The sequence below is a fragment of the Prionailurus viverrinus genome, chromosome C1 (genome assembly GCF_022837055.1).
Source record: "Prionailurus viverrinus isolate Anna chromosome C1, UM_Priviv_1.0, whole genome shotgun sequence".
Lineage (NCBI taxonomy): Eukaryota > Metazoa > Chordata > Mammalia > Carnivora > Felidae > Prionailurus > Prionailurus viverrinus.
This window is the reverse complement of record NC_062568.1, coordinates 202,266,661-202,291,792: the sequence shown is the minus strand read 5'-3', so window position 1 is coordinate 202,291,792 and position 25,132 is coordinate 202,266,661. Positions and strand designations below refer to the sequence as shown.

General features: G+C 57.8%; 2 protein-coding genes across 4 annotated transcripts in view; both read left to right on the top strand.

Annotated features, from left to right (window-relative positions):
* PADI1 (peptidyl arginine deiminase 1) overlaps positions 1–11,723 on the top strand; it is a 39,436-nt gene extending 27,713 nt beyond the window's left edge. Inside the window, exons 11-15 of one of the 2 annotated variants that reach the window (XM_047871986.1) lie at positions 3,808–3,906; positions 4,702–4,795; positions 5,811–5,890; positions 6,646–6,771; positions 9,659–11,723. In XM_047871986.1, coding sequence (XP_047727942.1) covers positions 3,808–3,906; positions 4,702–4,795; positions 5,811–5,890; positions 6,646–6,771; positions 9,659–9,892 — 633 coding nt within the window. In that variant the 3' untranslated portion in view covers positions 9,893–11,723. Of the gene's footprint in view, positions 1–3,761; positions 3,907–4,701; positions 4,796–5,810; positions 5,891–6,645; positions 6,772–9,658 lie in introns of both variants that reach the window. The other variant, XM_047871985.1, reaches the window with a different exon arrangement.
* A 2,158-nt stretch (positions 11,724–13,881) lies between these two features.
* Positions 13,882–25,132, top strand: part of PADI3 (peptidyl arginine deiminase 3) — a 37,123-nt gene continuing 25,872 nt past the window's right edge. For both annotated transcript variants that reach the window (XM_047871983.1, XM_047871982.1), the window contains exons 1-3: positions 13,882–14,006; positions 21,505–21,685; positions 24,156–24,228. In XM_047871983.1, coding sequence (XP_047727939.1) covers positions 13,915–14,006; positions 21,505–21,685; positions 24,156–24,228 — 346 coding nt within the window. In that variant the 5' untranslated portion in view covers positions 13,882–13,914. The remainder of the gene's footprint in view (positions 14,007–21,504; positions 21,686–24,155; positions 24,229–25,132) is intronic.

The following is a 25,132-nucleotide window of genomic DNA, read 5'->3' as shown; positions in this document are numbered from 1 at the left end:
CAGGCACTGTTGAAGATACTAGGGATATACATCAGTGTACAGCAGATACTTTATCAAATGAACACATTAGTTTATAGTCCATGCCTCAGTTTCCTTGTCTGTGAAATGGGTCCATTAAGAATCTCTGGGCTGGCTATAGAATCAGCACTAGTGGGGATAAAGAATCCCCCACTAGTTTAGGTATTGTTTAGCCGGGCCCCTAGCAGTGGGTCTGCTTTGAAGCAGGTTGGAACTTATCGGACAGAAGTTATCGATCACCTACTATGATTTAATTCTTAGAGCCGTCCTATGGGGCTGGGACGATTGTTATTCCCATTTGACAGATGAGGAAGCCGAGGCTCAGAAAAGCGAAGTGAGTGCACTCATTCACGCATTCGTTTGCCAATTCAGTAAATATTTACTGAGACTTCCCACAGGCCGAGATAAAAGAAACAATCTAGAAGCTCTAGATAAAAGACACAATCTAGAAGCTCCCAGGGTCAGAGCAAGGACTAGGGATGGGACAGTGGGGGCCTCGAGTGCAGCTGTGAGCCAGTCCATTGACCATTGTATTGAAAACCAGGAACAAGGTCCTTGGTAAACAGAAGGGGTCCTGAGGCTCAGAGAGGGACAGCGACCGGCTAGGACCGCACAGCGAGTTAGTGGAAGAGTCAGGATCCAGGTCTCCTCCCTGGACTCCAAACAAATGTAACCCTCTGTCCTGTGTTCCTGTCTTGGCTTCTTTCTGACCTTGGCAGTGAACAGATAGCCTGCATTCATTCTAACAGGGAGAAACGGACAGTAAGCAAACTCAACAAGTAAGTAGATAATATAGTGTGTTAGATCAAGGAAGCCCTGGTGAGAAACTGCCATTTAAATAAAGTCCTGAAGGAAATGAGGGAGTCAAAGATGGGGGTATTTGGGGAGGAAAGCGTGCAAAGGACTGGCAATGGCCAGTGCAAAGGCCCTGAGGCAGGAGTGTGGCGGAGACATTAGAGGAGCAGCAAGGAGGCCTGGGGTTTGGAACAGAGTGAGCATGAGCAAGGAGGGGCTTGATGGGAGATGAGTTCAGAGAGCTTAGCAGGGCAGAGTCCAGATCGTGACCTGGGCCTGTTATTTGTACGGACATCCGAGAGGAATCATGGAGATTAAGCAAGATACTTAGTGGGAGGAGCCTCAGGCAGGCACACACTAGGTGCTCAGTAAGTGTCACAATCATTCGCTGAGCACCTAGGTCTGTTCTCTGCCTGCTTGGGTTCTCCACAGTCCTCTCCCCATGGTTAGAATCATCTTTGAGCAATTCTGCCCCCTAGTGGTGGCTTTGATGTGACTTGAAGAGCCGGTCCGTCCCATCACCCCCGCCCCCACCAGCCTCCAGGCAGAGGGCAGCACAACGCGGGGCTCTGTCCCTTCCCCAACCGTATGTGTTTCTGATGCCTGCCACTCTGCGCCCATCATCTCACCGTGTTTAAGAACTTTTTAAATTGCCGGCCCTCTACCAACATAACAGAAATACGAGAAAAATAGTTGTCACGCTCTTATCCCCCAAGTCAAATCAGTGTTGTCATTTGTCACTGTTTGTCAGGTCTCCCTTCTAATCTTTGTCTATGACATAGTTGAGTGGTAGAGACCAGGGATTATTACACAGCTGTTCAAAAAAAAAAAAACGACTTTTTTTAAAAAAGCATTTTGAAAAAAGCTGTTCAGAAGCACATCATTCACAATCATTCGCTGAGCCTCTATGATGTAAGAGGTGCCGGAGATACAGCAGGGAACGTAGACAACATCCCAGCCCACCCAGAGCTTACATTCTGGTGGGATGCCAGACAATAAATGAGATATCAAATATGCCAAGAAGAAAAATAAATCTGGGAGGGGGGTTGAGGGACGGTTGTAATTTTCAGAGGGCTCATAGAGAAAGAAGGTGACATTTGAGTTAAACCTGAGGAAAGGTGGAAGTGAGCCATGACAGACGGGGAGTGGGCGACAATTCCTGGTGCAGAGAACGGCATGTGCAAAGGCCCTGAGGCAGGAACGTACCTGGTATGTGCAAAGGGTAGCGGGAGGCCAGCATGGCCAGCACGAAGCAGATGAAGAGGAGGGTGGACCGAGGGAGGTGGTAGGGATGGGTAGGGGCTGTGCGGGTTGTCGTGAGGACTTGGCTTTTACGGTGAGGGAGAAGGGGAGTGGTGGGAGGGTTTTGTCCGGAGGAGGGAGACGATCTGACATATTTCAAAACTCTCCATCCGTTTAGACTGCGGGAGAGCAAAAGGGTGAAGGCAGAGAGACCAGAGAAAGGGGCAAGCCGCTAAGATTATTTAGAGGAGGGGGTGTCTGGGCCAGACGGTGGCAGAAGGGGAGGAGGGAGGGGCTGGACGGTGTTCTGTTTACGGTAGAAGGCACCAGATTCGATGCAGCCTGGGGAGCTTGTCCATGACAAGCAGGCAAGGTCAAGGAATGTGATGCCTTTTTTGGTAAAACGTATTGAAAGAAGAAATCTCTATACATACGTATGCGTGTTTCCTCATGGCTACCTGTGCCAGGGGCAGGTGGCAAGCGCCCAGAGTATATAACGCATTGTTCTGACTTTGGAAAAGTCACCCCCTTGAACTTCCGGGGCCTCCGCTGCCTCATCTGCGAAATGGGGACATGGCCTTGCCTGAGGCGGGGTCGAGCTCCACACAGGCGCAGGCAGCTTTGGGTAACGACTCCTCCCACAGCTCTGGGACCCCGGCTCCCGAGACCTGCTCCCTGTCCTAGGCCACCCCAGCCCCTCCTTCTGCTAGTAAAGGGTGGTTTGCCAATGCCCAGAGCTCATTTCGGGAACTGCTGGGGACGAGACAGACCGTGTTGAACACAAAATGATGGTGACAGGGCTTCTCTTGCGCATGAGTCATTATTATTTTTTTAAGTTTATTTATGTAGGGGCGCCTGGGTGGCTCAGTCGGTGAAGCGTCCGACTTCGGCTCAGGGCGTGATCTCACAGTTGGTGCGTTCGAGCCCCACGGCGGGCCCTGTGCAGACAGCCCAGAGCCGGGATCCCGCTTCCGATCCTGTCTCCCTTTCTCTGCCCCTCGCCTGCTCACACTCTGTCAATTCTCTCCACCAAAAATATATACACACTAAAAAAATTAAAAAAGTAAAGTTTATTTATTTAGAGAGAGAGAGAGAGAGAGAGAGAGCCAGAGAGAGAATCCCAAGCAGGCTCTGCACCATCCGTGAGGAAGACGATGTGGGGCTCGAACTCACGGAACGGTGAGATTATGACCTGAGCCAAAACCGAGTTGATGCTTAACTGACTGAGCCCCTCAGACGCTACAAGACCCCTCCTTGTAAACAAGCACCGCCCCCCCCCCAGAGCCTGCCCCCCGAGTGGTCCAGGCCCCACACTTTGGGGAACGCTGGGCTAAGGGAGGGGTTCACCAGGTGCTGGTTGTGTTTTGACCCAGAGACTGGGCATCCTGGGTAAAGAGTCAATGTCTCTGAGTCCCGGGATGGGAGGTGAGGGTCTTTGACAAGCGGAGCTCTCTCATTTGACTCATTTTAGTGGGCAGGAGCGGGCAGGGCCTTCCCAGCCTTAGTGTAAGGAGGGAATGAACTCTCTGGAATGATGGTCCGGAGGGACAGTGAGTTCCTGGGAGCACCTGGGGGCCGGGGCCCAAAGATGACCCGTTCAGAGGGTTGTCGTGAGGCTTGCACAGAGGTGGGATGCTCAGGAGGGGCCTGCAGGGAGCCAGCAGTCAGCAGGCACTGGTGACCCTGCTGTCTCCCTCCTGGGCCAGGTCCGGTGGGAGGCGAATGGCCAAGGTGGTGCGGGACTTCCTCCAGGCCCAGCAGGTGCAGGCGCCCGTGGAGCTCTATTCCGATTGGCTCTCCGTGGGCCACGTGGACGAATTCCTGAGCTTTGTGCCCACCTCTGACCAAAAGGTGCGTCCCTTCTCTCTGAGCCCCCTCTGCTCCTCCCCGACCTGATGGGATGGGATAGGGCAAAGCCACTTGAAGTCAGCTCCCCGCCCGTGTCCGTGGTCAGCTCAGAGTCCAGGCACCCGGAGAGCCAGGCGGTGTTAATCAGAGGGGGCTTCCTGGAGGAGGTCAGAGCTCAGCTCTGGAGGGTACTTGTCGGCCCCCTTGCTCATACACCCATCCTCACACTTGCTGGGCGTTTGCCCTGATCCAAACCTCTCAGCCTAGACCCAGGAATGACACGGATAGTAATTGGTAACATTCGGCACCTATGATGTGCGTGTGTTTTAACTCATTTGATCTCCTGACACTTCCGTGAGGCGGGTACGCTTCTCGCTGACCCCATTTTATAGATGGGAAAACTGAGGCTCGGAAGGGCAGCTACTGGTAGGGTAAGACCCAGACCCAGACAGAGGGCTTGGGACCGCTCAGCTGCCACCACTTTACAGAGAGGGGCCCAGCCCTCAGAGAGCACGCAGCCCGGGAGGGGCGGCCTCCCAGTGACCAGTGACCGAGTTCCCCGGAAGGCAAGTGAGGAAGGGCATCCAGGCAAAGAGATTATCTCGGACAAAGGCCCCAGGAGTGTGAACCAGCTTGGGGGATTAGGGGATGCTGCCCCGGGGGTGCTTTGTGGCTGGCGGGTGGGACTGAGCAGGAGAGGGGAGCCGCCTGCGTGCTCTGGCCTCCTCCCGAGTTTGGGGTCTCCTGCATCTCGGGGAGAACCCGTCCACCGAGCCATTCTCCCTTCCTCTGTGCCAGGGCTTCCGGCTGCTTCTGGCGAGCCCCATCGCTTGCCTCAAACTGTTCCAACAGAAGAAAGAGGAGGGGTACGGGGAGGCGGCCCAGTTTGACGGTGAGTGCCTATGACCCAGTCACCCCGTGCGTGGGGCCTCTGCCCTCTGATCGCCAGCCCTGAGCAACTCTCATGCCTTTCGTGGCTGTGCTCTGTTTACGGGCCCTTCGCCTCGCTTGGATCCCTCCGCTCAGGACCGGCCATCACTAATTCTCCCAACACGCTCACCTGGGAGCTAAGGTTGAGCGCTGTCCCTTTACTGGGCCAAGGCCGGGAGGCCAAGAGGCCGGTGGATGGCCCCAGGCGCCCACAGAAGGTGACATTCTCAGGAAGAGCGGGCGGCTCCTGGCCACACCCCAGGAGAGGAAGACAACTGGAAACAGTGCACACCCCGCGGGATCTCGCCCCCGCACCCTAACCCCTTTCCCCAGAGGCTCAGAGAGGGGTGGCGTGCCCAGGGCTGTCACCAGGATGCGGCAGGGCCGGGGGCTCGAGAGTGGCAGGGGTGAGAAGCCAGGTGGGTGTTCGGGGCCCCTCTGCGGACCTGCCTCTGGGGCTTGCCAGACCTTCCCAGGACCTGGCTGGCCCCCCTGAGCACCTCCGCCTTCCCCACCACGGACCTCAGTGTTCTCATCTGAGAACTGGAGCGCTGGAAGGGACGTGGCAGAGCTTCAAGACCTGCATTCAAATCTTGATCTCGCTACTCATGGCTGGGAGATCAAGGTCGCGTTCTAAACCTCTCAGTGCCTCAGTTTCCTCTTCTCTGAATGGAGGGGGGGGTGATAATTACCCCACCTGGCGTTGTTTTAAAGATGAACGATAATTTAGGAGGGTGCCCAGAGCATGGTGGGTGCTCAGTAATGGCAGCTGTACCGTGATCATTAGGCCCCGAGTCGGGAGTCCCTTCCCGAAGAGTCTGGGCTCCATCACCAGGAATTCCTGGCCGTACCGGCAGCCAGACCCTGGCCCAGCAGGGTCTTGGGTCTCCGGCTTTCTCTATCCTTCAGCCCCCTGGCCCTGAGGCGGCCCTGGGCGGTCCTTCCTGAGCCCTCATACTGTCTTCCTTCTCTCGCAGGGTTAAGACACCGAGTGAACAGAAGCATTAATGAGATGCTGGCCGACAGTCGCCTCAGGAGGGACAGCCTCTACACACAGGTGAGGATATATGGCCATGCTGCTTGCTTTTGGGGGGGGGGTCCCCGTCCTCCCAGGGGAAGCAGCCCCAGGACTCGCTGGGGTGGAGTGGGAGTACGGGGCTCAGCTCCAGGCCTCGGCCGTGAACGCACAGTCTGACGGAGGAGGCACAAAGGAGCCCCCAGGGAGCTCCCGGTCTGATGAGGGGAGATCCAGCTCTGGTCTGGGGGAAATGATGAATTTCCGGAGAAGCTGAGTGAGATGAGAAATTGGGGCCCCGTGGGGGTGAGGGGTGGGGTGGGTGGGAGTCAAGGGGATCCGGCAAGGAGGAGACCGGGTGGGAGGAGGTCTCCGGAAGGGGCAGGGCTGACGCCCGCCACGGGCGGGGTGCAGGGCCCGGCGCAGTGGCCCCTCACGTCTCCTGCGTGGAGCCTGGCACCTTCTCCGAGACGGCTGAGATGGACAGACATGTGAGCCGCGTTGTGGCTGGGGTGTGGGGAGGGGGGGGCGGCCACAAACACTTTTGGAACCGGAAGCTGCCTGGGTCCAAATCCCAGCTGTGCAGCTTCCTAGCTCTGTGCCCTCGGGCAGGTCACCGGAGCCTCAGTTTCCCCATCTGCGGGTGGGCGGTGGCACCCAGCTGTTGGAGGACCTGAGGAGCACGAGGGCGAGAGGGCTCTGCACGGGGCCCGGCACGCAGCCGGCGTTCAGCGAGCGTTCAGAGAGCCTCCCTGGCTCACTGGGCGCGTCCGCTGCCTCTCCTCGTGCCCCCCCAGAAATGCATCGACTGGAACCGGGAGGTGCTGAAGCGGGAGCTGGGCCTGACCGAGCGGGACATCGTGGACATCCCCCAGCTCTTCTTCCTGAAGGGCTCCCATGCGGAAGCCTTCTTCCCAGACATGGTGAGAGCGCAGAAGCAGGACGGGGCACTTGCTGTCCCCGGGGCCCCCTGGCAGGGTCCGCAGGGGTGTCACTTGGGGTTCCAGAGGAGAAGCGCTTCCTGTCCGAGGGCAGAGACAAGCACAGAGACCGGGGCGGGCCTGCCGGATCTCTAGGTGTGTGTTTCCTTTTTTTTTTTTTTTTTTTTTTTAAGTTTATTTAGTTTGAGAGGGAGATCGGGAGAGCAAGCACAAGCAGGGGACGGGCAGAGAGAGAGAGAGAGAGAGAGAGAGAATTCCAAGCAGGCTTCTTGCTGACACGGCACAGGGCACGATGCGGGGCTCAAACTCACGAACCGTGAGATCACGACCTGGGTCGAAATCGAGAGTTGGACGCTTAACTGACTGAGCCACCCAGGCGCCCCGGTGTGTGTTTGCTTTTTGTGCAGGTACAGGACATCTCCGCCGGGGGGTCTCCACTGGGGCGATTTTGCCTTCCAGGTTTTCTTGCTTGTTTTGTTTTTCTTGCCACAAGGAGGGAGGTGGCTACTGGCATCAGCGGGTGGAGGCCGGGGATGCCGTTGAACATGGGTCAGTGCCCAGGGCGGCCCCCACCACTGAGGGCTTTTTGTTTCCCTCCCAAGTCGAGACGGGAAGCCTGTTTCGGTTTCAGTGTTTCCAGCTCTCACTGCGGGGGGGGCCCCAGCCTCCTGCTCTGCTCCGCACCCCACCGGCTGCTCCCCGGTGCGGCTCCTGAGGCGGGCAGGCGGGCCCACGGTGGCTGCCTCCCTGGCTGTCATTAAGTCAGGCAGCTGACAGCCGATGCACAGCTATGATGTCACCCGTGTGGCCTCTGGGAGGGGCCTGGTGATGCTATCGGCTGCACGACCATTAACGCCTTTGGGAAGGGATGTCAGGCTGTTGGCCCCTCGTGGCTTGGTTGCCCAGGATGGGAGACCCTCCCTCTTCAGCCTGGGGGCTGTAACTGGAGCCCCCCCTGCCCCCTCCCAGCACCAGCACCGGCCAAGCGAAGGGTTGGGAGCGGGTCCCGAGGTCCTGATTGGAGGCACGGTGACAGGGCAGGGTTTCCCTGCCGGGACCCCGCACTCCTGACTCCTCACTGCGGGGTCTTGGTAGAGGTCCCTAAGGCAGGACCTCGGCTCTACTGATGTCTGGGCCTGACTCCTTTGTCGTGGGGGCCCCGTCCTGTGCATCGCAGGATGGCGGTGGCATCACTGTCCACTACCCGCTGGGTGTCAGCCGCTCTCCTCTCACTGTGACAACCGAAATGCCCTGGGGCCCGAATCGCCCTGGTTGAGAACCGACCCTCCAAGGCGGTGCTGCCTGTGAGAACTTTTTCGGACGATGGAAACGTTCTCCGTCTGCACGATGGGACAGGGGAGCCACCAAGCCACATGTGGCGATGGGGGGCTTCACATGTGGCTAGTGTGGCCGAAGGATGAACTTTATACTTCTGTTTAATTTAAATTTCGACAGCCACGTGTGGCCAGTGGCTGCCCCATTGGACAGGGAGGCGCTGAGGGGGCGGCCTGGCTCTTGTTCTGGCCAGAGCCCATGACCTTGGCCGGCCCTCTCTGGGCGGTGGCCTTGCCCACACCGGCTGGAAGCCCCCCTCTGTGGGAATCTCTCAGCTCCCACCCAGACCCTGCTGAAGGAGCCCGGTATGTCCTCACTGGAAGAGCCCACAGGGAACTCAGTTAACCCGTTTGTCAGATGAAGAAACGGGCCCTCAGAGGAGAGTGGTTGACTCCCCTGAGGTCATCCAGCAAGTGAGTGGCCTCCAGGCTCCTGAGTCCTCATGTGGGAAGAAACGGACCTGGCTCCCCTCCCTGCCCTTTGTCCCACTACTACCCAGCACGTTCTGGCCCCTTAGGGGCAACTGGGTAGCTCAGGGCAGAGCCCATGGGACTGACCCCAGAGGACCCTCCAGGGTCATGTTGATCCCAGCAGTGGATGGCCCTGCAGGGCAGTCTGGAGGGCGAGGGGCCAGAGCATGGAGAGCGTGAGGGCACAGAGCCCAGGGCAGGCCACCCCATGCTGAGATGACCCAGCCCTCCCCTCCAGACAGCAGGTTCAGCGTATCCCCTTTGAACACCAAGGACAGCTCCTCTGGCCACCCATCTGGGGCCGAGGTTTTCTCTAAGACACTTCCATACCCTGCCCCGGGGAGACGTCCCTTCCCCAGTGTTAGGGCCCCCCAGCCGGGGAAGCAGACGTGCCACTGGAGACACAGGCGCCCCCAAGGGCTCCCAGCCCCTTGTCCCAACTCCTCAGCTCCCCAGGCAGCCACCGTGCCACGCTCTGGCAGCATATGAAGAGCATGGGTTTGGACGTGAGTTGGCCCCACGTCAAAGTTCAGTCTCCCCATTCTCTGATTGTGTGGCCTGGATTATGTCACTTAACCTTTCCCTGCCACCGACTCGCAGGGAGGCTGTGAGGCATAGTGATGACGTATCTGGCACGCAGGAGATGTTCGGTAAACCGTAACGACGATCAGGGCTTCCGGGGAGAGTGAAGCAGGCTGTGCACTGTACAAGTGCACCAAACCTAGAAAGACATTCACACCATCGACCTTGTAGATAGCTGCTGTACAAGGTTTCTGGCAGAGGAAGGTAAAATCTTGCCCTGAATTGTCCCGACAACTTTCTGATGGGTGGAAGACAGCGTGGGAGGAAGGGGTGACTTTCATTCGTACAGAGTCGCCATGCATGTTACTGGCAGCCCTACCTGGTGTGAATCCTCTCTTCCAACCGTCAATCCATTTCTTCTCTTCATGGACCCTAGTTTTTGACGCAGCGCCGGTCCTGGTGGCCCGGGCATGCTGGGGAGGGTGGGTCGGACCTGGGGATGGGTCCCCTCTTGTCTCCCTCTTGCCTTCTCTCGTCTACAGGTCAACATGGTGGTCTTAGGCAAGCACCTGGGCATCCCCAAGCCCTTCGGGCCCATCGTTGACGGCCGCTGCTGCCTGGAGGAGAAGGTGCGGTCCCTGCTGGAGCCGCTGGGCCTCCGCTGCACCTTCATCGACGACTATTTGTCCTACCACGAGCTGCTGGGGGAGATCCACTGTGGCACCAACGTGCGCCGGCAGCCCTTCTCCTTCAAGTGGTGGAACATGGTGCCCTGAGACCCCCTCCACCCGCCGTCCTCTGCCCACCTGCCAGGGAGCCCCACCAGGGAAGGGGGCGAGGAACTTCCACCCGGCCCCTGTCCTCGTGGGGGAGCCTCGGGCACTTCTCCTCGAGTGCCTGCGAATGTGCTGGCCACCGCAGGCCCCGGGACGCAGCGACGGACGCCCACACCCTCACCTCTGGAGTGGCCTGCACAGCCCGAGAGGGACCGTCCTCATTCCTCCCTCCCTCTTCCCGATCCGCCACTCCCAGAGGTTCTGGAAAAGAGCGACGGCCTCAGCACGTTCAAGGGCAGCCGCGTGTGGCCGCAGCTGTGCCCCACTTGGAGTCGCTCTCCCTCTGTTCTGATATTCCTCTCGCGGGTCTGCACCGGGAACGGCATCCATGGGGCCTGGGCTCAGAGGCAGGGGCCCGGTCTGTGGTTCTTGTAAGAGCAGGCGCAGGGAGGCGAGGCAGCCTCTTTTCCCGACCAGCTGTCCTTTCCTGTAGGGGACCCTCAAGATGTGACCTCCCAGCACCCCTCAGCCATATTTATAGAGGCAAATAAGGACGGGAAAACCTAGCATCTGGGGGCCTGCTTTCAAAAGAAAAGGCAACAAAAACCCTTTAATACCTGACTCCGTCCTCAGAAGGGTGCTTGTTACCTGTTTAGAAGGCCTTTAATTACGAGTGCTGGCTGCTTCCGCCCCGAAACGCTGAGAGGCCAGAGAGAGGCCTCAGGAGGGCACACGCGAGGAAGGCTGGCAGGCGGGAGGCCAGGATTGTGGAGGGGGCCGAGGCATGAGGACAAACGGCGGGGCCTGGCCCCTGTGTCTTAGGTCTCCCCGCTTCCGATTCTGGACTCTGGATGTGAAGGGGGCTGGCCGTTCCAGATGTCACAGGGGATAGGAGCCCAGATGTTAGAAGAGGGTGGGGGGGGGGAGCCATTAGGTTATCTCGGAGGGTGGGGTTTAATTTCCTTTAATAGTCTTTAATTATTCCCCTTCGCCCTGCAGGCCGTGGGAGGGACGGCTCGCCCAGTCGCTCTCAGCAACCCGGAGACCCTGCCCGTAGCCTGGGTTTCGCCTGTGAGGAAACCCCCACGGCAGGCCTGTGTCCCCTCCCATACAGGGCACAGAGCTGCCATGGGGGTGAGGGGACGTTAATAGCCTGGCCCCAGGTGGGGTCACGGGGACGTGCCGGGCTTGGCCAGTGCCGGGTGAGAGGTGACCCCTGTCCCAGGCACGCAGGGGCGCGAGGTGGCCAGCCTGCCCTCTCCCTGCCATTGCCCCTGCGGCCATCGCGGTGGCTATCAGCCCTTGGCCTCCGCCTCCTAGATTTTCAGTGGCCCCTGGGAAGACCGAGACTGAGCCAGCCCACCACGGTCAAACTCTGTTAGCCACGGAACACTTGGCCAGGCTGCCGTGGACACCCGACGCGTGAGATGGATAAGACAGAGCTGCTCTGGTTTCAGGTGGCTGGCGGGGGGCGGGGGGTATACCCGGGTTCCTCCCCTTCCAGAAGACTCTGTGGGACCCCACATGCCAACTCCTTGTCTAACCTTTGCACTTTCTGCTCGTAACCATGACCCAAGACAGCAAGGAGGCCCTTCGGGGCCCACGGGCATGCGGCCAGGGTTGAGGTTCCCCAGGGAAAGGCTGTGGGTGGAGGGAGGTTGCAGAGAGATGGGGAGGGTGGGGAGCAAGCCTTCTGGACCTGCGCTGAGCGTGGGAAGCCCTGGAATTGCTTCTGGAGCTGTTGGAGAGCCCGATGTCCCCTCTGAGAATGTTCCGGGTGATGGATCGCCTCCTACCTGATTAATAAAAATGTCAACGTGCGTTTCTTCAAGTGGCTGCCTCCTCAGCTTCTGTTTGTCGGGCTGTGGGGAGGAGTGGGGAGGGGAGGGGAGCCCTATCCTAGCTCTACCTACCCCCCCCCCCCCAAGCCGCCAGCTCCTTGGCTTAGCTTCTGCTGGCTGGGACAACCCCCGGGGCCAGTGCCGGCCAGGCGGGCTGATTCAGCAGGATGGCTGACACAGGCCCGTGGCTCTGAGGCCAACTGCCCCGCTGAGATGGGCATCAGGCGAGGGGCGGGTCCTACCTCGTCACCTCTTCTCCCTTCCTTGGGCTATCTCTTCCAGCCCTCAGAGGACAGGTGTGCTGGGCCCTACTGGCAGAGGTGGGAGATTCTCCAGCGGGACCCGTGTCCAGGGCCAAAGGCCACTCTGATTGCCTTTCATTCCTGCCTCCAAAGTTACCAAGCTACCCGGCGGTCTGATCTCAGGGGCCTGAAAGTATTATCCCCCGCATCCTACACGCTGGCTCCTGCCTCGATTGAACCCTTTGCGGGCGCTCACTCACTCACTCACTCAGTCACTTTCTTTTACCTTTTGTTGTGGACTCAGGCAAAAAGATGCTGCCTATCAGCCCCTGACACTTTAGTCTGAATGAATGCCAGATGTGTTTCTAAACGCTGGTATTAACTGGGGGGAGGTGAAGGCACGGGTCTATTTCCAAAGGGAGAGACAGGGCCCCGAGCCAGAGGCTGGTCCGGCCCCCAGCACAGTGGTCCAGTGGCCAGGGGGAAGCCTCCACTTTCTGGATCTATTTCCCAACTAGGTTCATAAGCAGGTAGGGAGACTGGGGCTTCCTCCTGAGCCCTGACTCTTACCCAGAGGTGAGTTGGCCAGCAAGCCATTTTGTAGCCGAAAAAGTAACGCAGTGACTGAAGCCAGCAGCCCAACAGCTTTTCTTGAGAACGTCCTTCCCAGACTCTTGGGTAAAAGAGCACCAGGCTTAGAGTCCCGCTGAGATCCGTGAACTGCTAGGACTGCACCCACTGGGGACCCTGGGGAGCAGGTCCTGGTCCCCGCCCTGTCTCAGACCGGCAGCATGTCCAGAGAGAAGGGAGGAAGTTTCTATTCAGCACCTTTGGAGCCTGGCCGGGCAGGGTGTGTCCCCGCCATTATCTCTAGCAGGCTAGTGATCAGCCTCATTCTCTACAGATGAGCAAACCAAGGCTTAAGAGGGAACGTAACCCTCCCCCCACCCCCCAGGCCACAGAGCCGGTGCATGGTGGAGTCTGGATCCGAACCCAAGGCTCCTCTCCCCAGAGCCCTTGCTCCGGCTGTTTCAGGTGGCCGAATGCCCCCTTCTGGCCTCCGTTTCCCCACCTGACAAATGAGCCTTCCTACGCCCACATTCTAAGCTCTTCCTGGCCGGGGAGGGATTTAACCCTCACCACCCACCCCTTCCACAAGTGTTTGGCATGTGAAAATAATGACAACGCCGGTAAAAGAATCATGCCAAGCTCCACACCAGAGCTCTACCCACGTCGTCCATTTAAGCCTCGCAAGAGCCATTTTCAGAAGCAACAAGTGAGGCACAGAGCAATGAAGTGACCTGTCCGCAGCCGCACAGCAAGGATGTGTGGTTGACCTAGGGCTGAAATCCAGTCCTGCTAATACACTCCATGCTCGTAAGAAAAAAGCCGGTGTTTCTCAGTTTCTCAAAATGCTTTGGGGTGTTTATACAAAAAATCCAGTTGTCAGGCCGCACCCCTAACCTGCGGCGTCAGACCTGGAGGCGGGGCCTGGGAATCTGCGTTTGCACCGGCTCCTCCAGCAGGGTAGAGAAGCTCCCCTCTAAACCGTATCATCTCGGAAAAGGCAGGAAAGGGGGTGAGGAGGAAGAGCGTGGAAAGTCGAGAAAGAGGCCCAGGTCATCTCCACCTCTCTGCCTTCCCCACCCCCCCCCAGTGCCCCGGTGCCCCGGCCAGGTGCCTGTTGGGACACGCTCCCTTAGAGAAACTAACTGCCTCCGTGCTGGGGGCGGAGCAACAGGTTCATATGCAAACGATGGCTTCTTCCTGGCCAATCCTGTGCTCCTAGCTCTGGGAAGGGGCTGGGCTTCCAGGACTGGAGCCAATGAGCTAGCACCCCGGGCTGGAGAGGCGGGGCCAAGGTCTTTTAAACCCGCACTCCAAGGGCTCTGGGAGGCAGTGTTGGTTTTGGTGGCTCAAGTCCGGGTCCAAGGCCAGCATGTCAATGAAGAGGATTGTGCGTGTGTCCCTGGAGCATCCCACCAGCGCCGTGTGTGTGGCTGGCGTGGAGACCCTCGTGGACATTTATGGGTAAGAGCCAGAGGCCTGGGGGTCTGCAGGCCCTTGGTGCTGAGCCCCTTGGGCTCGTCTGGTGCGCTGTGCAGGGTTTCCTCAGGGCTCAGGCCTGGCTCGGCTTCCCTCCCCCAAGCCAGGGGAGTTGAGTGTGGGAGACTGCATGGGGGACAGAGAGGTTTGCAGTGTTTGAGCTCTGGTCCAAGGGCCTTTGAGGGTGCTGGGCACGTTGGAGGACCCTGCAGGCTGGATACATACAAATAGGAAGAGGTGTATTCCCCTGGTCCTGGTCCCCAGCCTAGGAGCTCTGCAAACAGCGAGTGTCATTTTTTTAAGAAATCATTTATGCTTACGTAGCATTTCCTATGTGCCGAGCACTGTTTTAAGCTTGGCAATCTTCTCGAACTTTAACGCTTGAATCTAGCCTTCACGACACCCCATGAGCTACGTTCGTTACTAGCTTCTCATTTGACAGATGGGGAAACTACGGCACAGCGAGGGCGAGCCATTTGCTCAAGTCAAACAGTTACTAAGCGTCAACGCCAGGATTTAACACCCCCTCCCCCCCACTCCCATGGTCAAGTGTCTTATGCTTTTAGCTGTCTGCCACTTGGAGAGGAAGGATCTGGTTTCCTCCAGCCATTCAGAGCCCACACGTTAGGCTCCTACTGTGTGCCATGGCCGTGTCCTTAGAGCCAGTGGCTGGAGGTGAGGCCCCACCTTCTCTCTCTCTCTCTCTCTCTCTCTCTCTCTCTCAGGCAGAAAAGGAGAGTTTGGGCAGGGTTTCAGGAGCTGGGTTCTGGGAACCCCCAGGGAGCTGGCTACTTAGCTTTTTGGGGAGTCTCCAGGGGTCCCAGCTCCAAGGCTGAGCTGGGGACACAGGTAGTCAGGGGGCTGGGAGGGGAGGAGGCAGAAGCGTGTCACTGTTCCCTTGTCTCAGGTCTCCCACCCTGCCCTGTGAGCCGTCGAGCAGTGCCCTTGGCTTCTACTCACTAGATGCCAGAAGCACACCTTGACCTTCGATGGCCAAAAATGTCTCCAGGCGTTGCCAAAAGTGCCCGGTGTGTGTGTGTGGGGGGGGGGGGGGGGGGAACCGATCCCAGTTGAGGACCAGTATCCCAGAACAAGACTGTACGAATTGGAGCGGACTTAGTTGAAAGCAGAGACGGGGGCGGTCCCAGGACATTAGATGTAAAGGGGTGAGGGGCTGGTCAGGGGAGGGAACCAAGTCCGGAGCAGGCCCAGCACAGCTAGGTACCAGGAGTTGAAGCCTGGTTGGGTGTGGGTGGAGGGTGAGAATTAGGAAGGGGATTTGGAGGAGGGACAGCCACAGGGGCCGTGTCAGGAGTGACATGGGAGGATGGGCATCCACGCTGCCTGGCGCCACCCCCTCCTCCAGCGCCGTGTGCCCATGGGGGTGACTCACCTGTGTTGGCAGCCTCATGCCCATCGGGCAGATGTGCCCCCGGTTTGACCTGCTCTGGAAAGGCCAGGGCTGGCTCCTCCCCTGCAGGGCCTCCTTCGAGGAGGGGGGACGAATCAGGGCCAGGAGGCAAAGGCAGCAGTGTCTTGGGGTTCTGTGAATGGACGGGCCGTGTTGGGCTTCGGAGAGGAGGCTGTGGGGGGGACGGCCCCAGGGTGCGTGCCTCAGGCACCCTCAAAGGAAGGATTCTTGGTCCTCTATGCCTGGGCCACCTTGGGGGACAGGCGGAGAGCTGTCAGTTCACTCGCTCACACATTCATCAAGTACTTCTTTGGCGTCTGGTGTGGGCCGGGCACGGGGACACAATACTGAGCAAGGAGGCACGGTCCCCGCTGGCTGAGAATCTGTCCCTTCAGAGTTCTTGCAGAGGCTGGACCGCTCCCGGACGGATTCCTGTCTTGCAGGGGGAGCAGGACCAGCTTAGCTCTATGTCCCTTCCGGCTTGGAGATGTCGTGACTCAGCCCTCCTGGGTGCCCGCACCGTGGGCCAACCAGGGAAGGGGCGGTGGGTGTGCTGGCTCAGCCCTGGCTCTGGGACCTAGCAGCTGTCTGACTTGGGGAGCATCACTTAACCTCTCTGTATCCTCCTCCGGAGGACAGAGACAATGTTATCAGTGAAGATCCTTACAGACTGCTCCATAGCAGCCACTGCCCCAAGCGCTTTATATATAGTAACATTCTCACGATTCTGCCAGGTGGATGCTCTATCATCATCCCCATTTCAGAGATGAGGAAACGGAGGCACAGAGAGGTTAAGTAACTTGCCCCGTGTCACACAGCCTGTGAGGAGCGGCCGAGCCAGGATGCAACCCAAACACTTAGGCCTTCACTTCAAGGGAGTGGGGAGATGGGATGAGATCGTGTGTGTAGAGCATGTTGGGGATGCCTGGCATGTGGGGGACACTCATTCATGGTAACTGCCACCGCTATCACCATCATCATTTTGAGGCTCTGTCCTGGCCCTTTGGACAGCCTCAAGTGTCCCCAGACGTGCCATAGACAAGGGAGCCACCTCTGAACCAAACTGGGAGATGAGACAAGAGGAATGAACATAAACTGAGTGGTCAGGGCAGGCTTCCCGGAGGAAGGGTCCCAACCAGAGCCTTGAAGGATGAACACAGGCAAGACTCATTGGGGCACTCTGTCTGTGGCAATGGACAAAACTCTGTCTTCTTGCCTTCCATTGAGTTGGAGGTGGCCCAGACTCCATAAGGGGGGCTTTGCTTTCCCGAGCAGGGTTTCACGGCACGGGGGCGGGGGGAGGGCAGTGGGGAAAGGGAAGGAAGACTGACACATGGGTGTGGTGAGTCGTGCCCCGGGGATAAATGTGCAGCCAGGGTGGCAAACCGCTGCCCTAGTTGGACCAGCCAACAACTCGTGTCACCTCTGGCTCAGCAGAGGCAGTTCAATGGAGTGAAAAGGCAAAGGGCACCCGGGGGCCAGGTACCCCGAGTTTTCGTCCCAGCTCTGCCGCCCTTTGCGAAGTCACCTTGAGCAACTTTCTGCTCCTTCCTGGGCCTCAGTTTCCCCACATGTGCCCTGAAGAGGCTGGCACAGATCAGTGGGTTTCGAGCTCTACTCGTGGAGGCGTCTGAGCGCCCCACCCCCTGGTTTGACAAAGCGGCTCTCCTCCTTCGACTGGCTCGTGTTAGGTGAGCGCGCTGACCTGCCCGGGCAGAGCCGGGCCCCGGGAGGCTGGGCTTCGGGAAGAGGGTTCATGTGGCCGCCATTCCCCAGGGGCGGCACGGACTTGGGACTAAGGAGGGGAGGTGGTCTTCTTGACCCTGGTGGTGGCGAGGCCGACGGAGGTGGGATCTGGGGACCCCGCTGAGCAGGGCGAGGCAGCTGGTGCCGCCACCAGCGTCTGAGCCGTCCGAGCCTTGGTCTCCTCTGCCCCCATGGGCCGTGTCGGTGGGGACCGTGGCGGTCATCTTGTCCACCTGTTTCCAGCCCCAAAGTCCTCTCCCATCCGTTTCTCGGCTCTGCAGTGTCTGGTTTTGTTTTCGCAGAGCCCAAGGCTCCTGGGCCCATGAAAGGAGAGGATGGGCTTGGGTTTGCAGGGGAGCGGTGGGGGCGAGGGGGTGGTGGCAGAGTCGGATGTGAGTCCTGGCTCTGTCACCTGCCAGCTGTGTGACGTTGGGCAGATCACCTGTCATCTCTGAGCCTGTTTCCTCATCTGTAAAGTGGGGATAATAGTACCGATGTTGTGTGCCTGTGGGGACTGCCTCTGTCACCATCCGTGTCCTCAGCATTGAAGGGGTGACACACAGCCTCAAGGGAGACCTGACTTGACTCCCAGGAGGGGGTGGGCTCGCGCTGTGATTCCCACGACGCGTGGGGACACAGCCCACCCTTAGCCGTGGTTCTCAGACGTCACTGGGCATCGGCATGGCTTAAAGCGCAGGTTCCAGGGCCCTGCCTACAGCATATCTGGTTCTGGAATCTGCATTTCCAACAGGGTGGGTCTGAGGTTGGCCACCGTGAGGCTGACCAGCTGTCCCGGTTTGCCCCAAACCTTCTAGATTTTAGCACTGGAAGTCCCGCGCCCCAGGAAGCACCTGGTCCCGGGTCACCCTACAACGTTTTACCCACCATTCGCCACCTCCCAGGCTGGCAGTGCGGGCGGAGTCGTTGGGCCCTCGGGCTGGCCGGGACCGCCGTGTGCGAGGAAAGGCCTTGGAATGTTCTGGGCATGGACGGCCTCTGCGGGGGCGAGCCCGAAGCCCCCAGGGCTGGGCTGGGGCACTGTCTAGAGCAGCATGCTGGCAGCGCAGGGGGCCCGACCGGAGGAAGAACTCCGTCCGGGTGAGCCTCGGGCTTCTCCTGTCCTCCGCGCGATGGGAAATCCAGACTCTCCCATGTCTGATGCAGGCTCTTCTCCCAGCAGCCACCCCTTGATCGTCCTAACAGCTTCCCTGATGGGGCCTGAGCACTGGACCAGGAGTCTGGAGCCCTACCTTCTAGTCCCTTCTCTCTTGGGCCTCAGTTTCTCCGGAGTGAAGTGAGGCATTGGTCAGGCGCCCCCAACTTTCGCTGATCTTGGATGCACACTGACTCCTTTCATCTTCTCCGCTTTATAGATGGAGACGCTGAGGCAGGGGGAGGCCGAGCCTCTCCCTCACGGTCACACACCTGGCGAGTAGTGGGGCTGGGGTTTGAACGTTCAGCAACTGCAGGCTTAGTCCCTCCTGACCAAGAACCTTCGCTGGATCCTCGTTACAAAGGAATGAAATGAAAGGAGCTCCTCACAGCCCGCACTTACCCTTGACCTCCTAAGGCTCCACCGGGAAAATGCCTTCCCCTCAGACACGTCTCCTCCTTGTCTTTGGTTCCCCTGCCTCCCTCCAGGAAGCTGTCCCCAGAACCACCCCCCACCCCCAGCCCACCCTCTCAAACTGCCTCCATTTGCCCATTTCCTGCTTCCTAATTTACTTTAAGAACCCCTTCCCGCGTCCTGGGTGGGCGGTTTTCCAAGCCCTTCCCATCATCGTGTCTGAGCTTTGCAATTGCCCATAAGGTCGACCAAGTCGGTGTCATTATCCCACTTTATAGGGAGGCGAGGTGATTTGTTCAGAGTCACTTGGCTTACACGCGACCCAGCCCGGTCTAGGACCTGACTCTTGACTCTGGTCCTGGCACCGCTGAGCTCCCAGCTTCTTCCCCCCCGGGCCAGAAGGGATCTTCATCAGGGATCCCCTGGTGTCCCACCCAGGGAGGTGCAAGGGGGCTGGGCTGAGACACCCCAAGCCCAGGGCCTGGGGCCAGGGAGCTGGGTGGGGTTCCACACCAGAAGGACCATCAAAGGTGCTCAGCTGCAGCTCGTGGGCCCCTGGGGTCCAAACAGCAGCTGACGGGCAGGAGAATTTCCCTAAAGAGTTTACGGGCCTCCCGGGGAGCTGGAGGCGAGGCGCCGTGGGCTGTGGGGCTCAGGGTACATCTTGGGGTGGCCGAGTCCCTTCACACCCGGTCTGTCTCCATGTGTCTCCTGGTGGCTCTCTGTTTTTCTGGGTTTTTCCATATCTCTTTGTCTCTCTCTGTCTCTGTGTCCCTGTGCCTCTCTGTCCAGCTTCTCTATGTCCCACGACGGGCTGGCCCACACACCCGGGGGCATCACAGGGCAGAGGGCATCACCAGCCCCAGAAATTACAGGCTTTGGAACTATGGTTGTCAGATACAACCCAGGATGCCTAGTTAAGTTTGAAACCCAGATAAGCAGTTAATATATTTTTTTTAGCATGTCCCAAATATCGCACGGGCCATCCTCATACTAAAACAATTATTTGTTGCTCATCTGAAATTCCAGTCCACCTGGGTGTTCTCTATTTTTATTTGCTCAACGTAGCTGCCCTGCCTGGGAGGAGAGGCAGGTGTGTCGGCTGGTGAGGACGCCTGGCAGGGTCATGCACTGGACCCGCCTGATGAAGAAGAGCTTGGGCTCGCCTTGTTTCTCTTTTTCTCAAAAAGCCGCCTTGGGAAGTAGCCGGCTCCTGCCGGTAGAGGAGCAAAGAGGCTGTCTTGGGGCAGGCCTGCTCTCCTCCAAGCGGAGTGGGGCAAGGAAAGGGCCTGGAGTCGAACGGCCAGCTGTGCAACCTTGGGGAAGTCTCTGGCCCATCCTGAGCCTCCGTTCCCTCACATGCACGTGAGAGCAATCATCCCCTCCTCCCAGGGCCACGGTGGCGACTCAAATCCTGTTTGGAAAAGCCTAGCCGAGACCTGCCTTGGCCACCGTGCAGCCTCCGGGGCTACGATTATTGACGTTACTCCTGGGGAGGTGGTAGGTGAGGATATGCGCTCAGGAGCCGGAAGGCCTGGGCTGGGACCCCAGTCCGGCCATTTACTAGCTCCATGACCTGGGACAGGTTACTTAGCCTCAGTTTCCCCATCTGTCAAATGGGAGACAGTGATGGTACTCAATAAACTCTCCTGGGTTTATTGAGAGGATTGCGTGATGTCACGCACGTAAGAACCTTCCGCAGAGCCGGCTGTATAGCAAGAGCTCAACAAGGGTCAGCTACTGCTATCCCCCAGTGCCCCCACGTGCTGCGTCCTCCAGGAAGCACTCTGTTCCCTCTGGCTCACAGTGGCCTCTCCCTACCTGGGATCCCACTGACCAATGACTTCATGAGCCTGAGCCCCCTCTGGCTGCCCTGGGCAGTGCTGTCCTTAACTCCTTGGCGGGATCGAAGGTTCCGGGACGGTGGGGAGGGTAGTGAATGTACCTGCCTACAGCCTGGCAACGCTTCGGAGCACAGTGGGCGCCCCCAGACCCCCCCATAGACAGTAAGAAGGTGAACGGATGATTTCGAACAGGACCACCAGACTAGCTGGAGTGGGGGAAACACGTCCCAGGGCCAGACGACATAGGCTTTTTGACCCTCCTGCTTGACTGGATCTGGCCAAGTTTTCCCGGTGACCCTGCCGAGCCGTGGAAGCACTCGGGCTCTGTGTCGGAGCCCTGAGTGCAAAGCCGCCCATGCCGTTTGCTGCTGTGCGACCTTGGGCTTGATCTCTCTGAGCCTCGCTTTCTCACCTTTCCAGTAGAGATGATACCACCCGCTCACTTGGCCGACTTGGAAGAATACAAGGAGCTAGGAAACAAGGTGCTGCACGCAGCGGGCACTGCACAAAATTGGATGCCCTTCCCTGGAGAAGAGCCCAGGGGCATCTTCCTGCCTGCTAAAGAGGGCTGCAATGGGACTGAGGGGAGGGAGCCACGGTCTCAGAATTGCAGGGGGTCCGTTTGCAGGCTGGTGTCCGCTGAGCTCCCTAACTGGTCCTAACTTGCAAAGAGCTTGCAGTTTTGTTGGGAGGCAAAGAAGCTCCCGAGAGAAGTGTTAATGAACACAGAATGTGGGAATGTGTATGCACTTGTGTGGGGTCCAGGCTTCACTCCCAGGAACTTGCTGTGGGGATGTGAGGCCTGGGGTGGTCAGGGAAGGCTTCCCGGAGGAAGCAAGAGTTTGTGCCAAAGCTCAAGCATCTGAGCGAGTATTGCCCCCTCTGGCCCTTCCCATGGCTTCTTGTCTTTCCCAGGTCGGTACCTGAGGGCACAGAGATGTTCGAGGTCTACGGGACCCCCGGTGTGGACGTCTACATCTCTCCTAGTGTGGAGAGGGGCCGGGAGCGTGCAGACGCCAGACGGTGGCACTTTGATACGGGGTTGGAGATCATCGTGGTCATGAACTCGCCCAGCAATGACCTCAATGACAGTCATGTGAGCAGGTCCCCTGGGCTGGGGTGGGGGTGGGGCGCTGAGCTAGCTCCACAAGGGCCAGCACCCTCTGCTTACCCAGATGCCGGGGTAGCATGATGGGTAAGCCCCGGCCCTGGAACCAGGCAGCTCTGCGACTTACAGGCATAAGCTATGTGTCTCCTGGCAAGTCGCATCAGCCCTCTGGGCCTCGGTTTCCCCATCTGTAAAATGGGAATGATCACCGCACCTTCCTCGTGGTGTTGGTCTGGGGCAGAACACGAGCCAACGTTGGTTTCCTTTCTTGTTTCCCGAGACCCCTGTGAAGGGAGATGTCCCAGCTTTTCTGGGTCGGGCCTCAGTTTCCCTACCTGCAGGCTGAGGGCTGAGTAGGTGATCTCTGTCACTCTGGATGAAGGAGAGAGAGCAGAGATGGGAGGAGGATGCTGGCGCCTGGGGAGACCCCCTTCTCCGGGGTGCCTCATCTTTCCTAATCCGTTCTTTTCCTGACTCCGTTCCCTTTCTCAGAGACACGTAACCTCCCTTTGTCTCCTCTCGGCTCATTTAGCCACCAACGGCGAGTTCAACAAGCCCTGACTGTAGGCAGTGCTCTGGCTGGGGCAGGGGGCATTTACAAGATGGGAGAGGGACGCCTGGGAGGCTCAGTTGGTTAAGCGTCTGACTCTTGATTTCGGCTCAGGTCACCATCTCCCGATTTGTGAGTCCGAGCCCTACTTCGGGCTCCCGACTAGCAGTGGGGAGCCTGCTTAGGATTCTCTCTCTCTCTGTCCCTCCTCCCCTTGCTCTCACTCTCTCTCTAAAATAAATAAACTTAAAAAAATGAATAAGAGATGGGAGAAATGGGGTGGCCCTTGAGCTTGGCACAGCTGATGCCCCCATAAAGGGGTGACGGGAGACAGGTCTTGTGGCGTGGGGGTGGCAGGTTCCCACCCCATGTCAGGAGCAGTGTTTCAGGGAAGGATCCTTTTAAGACCATTGACCATACGCCACATACTGGGCACCATGACCTCATCCAGCCCTCAGGACAGCTCGGAGAGGCGGGGTCTGATCCCCGTTTCACAGGTGGGGCCACCAAGGCTCAGAGTAACTCTGTCCGGGCCACATAGCCCATCAGTAAGAGAGCGAGTATTCGACACAGACCTGCCAGAAATTTCCCTTCATCACCCCCACGTCTTTTCCCATTTGTGTAAGAAACTGAGAACGAGGTGCGGCTTACCTGAAGGCGCCTGATCTAGTGGGGAGCAGAGTTGGTGAGGGTCAGGACAGAGGCCCTGGGGCAGGGCCAGAGGACCAGCCAGCCTGAGAGGGCGCCTAAGAGGGGCTGAGCTGGGGGGCTGTGTAGATGCAAAGGACAAGAGGGATCGCGGAGGGTCGGAGCGTCCTGTCCTTCCCCTTCCCGCACCTTTGGCCTGGAGCCAGATAATTGTATGGCTGAGGCCAGCATCGTTGCTCTGGCTTGACACGTGGGGTCAGCAATTGCAGGATTTAGGGGCTCCCAGCACTGAGGAGTGAATGGCTTCTATAAGATGCTGAACCTTCTGGCTGAGCTGAGGGACCCACATCAGGAGGGAACGTGCAAGTGGAGGGCTGTGGGTGGAAGGGGCTTTGATCCATGGGCCTTGAATTGTGTTATCCTCAGCCATTGTCAGCCTGGCCTTTTAGCTACTGGGCCCTTGCTGCAGGCAAGGCTGCTGCTGAGCACATCACACGCCTTCCTTCCTTGATGGTCACACCCTGCAATCAACCCTCTGGGGTGGGAACTATCATTATCCCCACTTGACAGCAGGGGACATTGAGGCCCGAGGACAAGTGACTCTTCCGGGGATACTCACAAGTGGTGCTTCAGAATCTGAGCCCAGAGCCCCGCACCATCTCACACAATGCCGCCTGGCCGCTATTAACAATAGCTGGCATTTCTTGGGCACTACCTACGGGGCGAGTCTTGTACGTGTATTGTTTCTAAGCGGCACTACGATCGTCTATGGTAGGGACCCGTATGGCCGCTGTTCTGCAGATGAAGAAACGAGACAGCTCAGAAAGGTGAAAGGCCTTGGCCAAGGTCACAGAACCCAGAGGGGCTGGGCTCAAGTCCAAGGCTGTCTGAATCCCACAGATAAGAGAGGATCCATAAACCCTGCCCAGTCAGAACTCCTCATTTTGCACATGGCAGGACATAGATCCAAAGGGGAGGAGGGGCCTGCCGAAAATCACACGGTAGTCACCGGTAGCACCGGGACCCAGGTCTCCAGGGACTCCCTCACAGACGGTTCCCATTTTGCAGATGGGCCAACCAAGGCATGGAAGAATAAATGGCACAGAGAAGGCTAAAGGAAGAGCTGGGTTGGTGAACGCAACTTCAGGGCACAGAGGTTCCCGAGACTCCCTCTCTTCTTTGCTAGGTTCCCCAAGACCTGTCCTTTGGGGTGGGGCTGTTGGCTTCAGCTGGCTTGACTCCGGGCCCATTTCTCTACAGGTTCAGATTTCCTACCACTCCAGCCACGAACCCCTTCCCCTGGCCTATGCGGTGCTCTACCTCACCTGTGTTGGTAAGTTGGGGGCCATGCTGGGGCCTCGGCCGAGAGTGAGAATGGTTGGGAATGACATTGAGCGAGAGTCTTTTTATAAAAATCAACTCATTTTCTTTTAAAAATTAAGGGGCGCCTGGGTGGCTCAGTCGGTTGAGCGGCCGACTTCAGCTCAGGTCATGATCTCGCGGTCCGTGAGTTCGAGCCCCGCGTCGGGCTCTGTGCTGACGGCTCAGAGCCTGGAGGCTGTTTCAGATTCTATGTCTCCCTCTCTCTGACCCTTCCCTGTTCATGCTCTGTCTCTCTCTGTCTCAAAAAAGAAATAAAAACGTTAAAAAATAAATAAAAAATAAATAAAAATTAAAACACGACAGTTACATTTAGAAAACTCAAATGGTACAAAAGAGTATATATTGAAAAGTAAACCTCCTTCCCTCCAACCTAAGGCTTCTAATTCCCAAGCCTAGCATCCTTCCAGAGATCTGCTGTGCTCATACAAGTGGACGCACACATATCTGTACATTCCCCCTTTTGTAAGCAAAGGGAGGCATACTGTGGATATGGAACTGGACTTTGCTTTTTCCACCTTAAATTTTTTTGTGCTGATTATCCACAGATGGATATATAAATTCCATACAAGAGAACTCATTTTGATGAATGCATTAAAGGCTCTAGAGGCAAAGATGAGTAACATGAATGAATAGATGGGGAATTTCAACAGAGAGAGAAAAACTATAAAAAGGAGTCAAATGGAAATGCTAGAACTAAAAATCATGGTAACAGAGATTAAAAAATTGTTTTTGGTGAGTTTGTTGGTAGACCTGACACAGCCGAAGAGAGAATCAGTGAACTTGAAGACAGCGCAACAAAAATTACTTAAACTGAAACAAAAAGAGAGGGGAAAGAAGAGTGTAACAAACAAAAC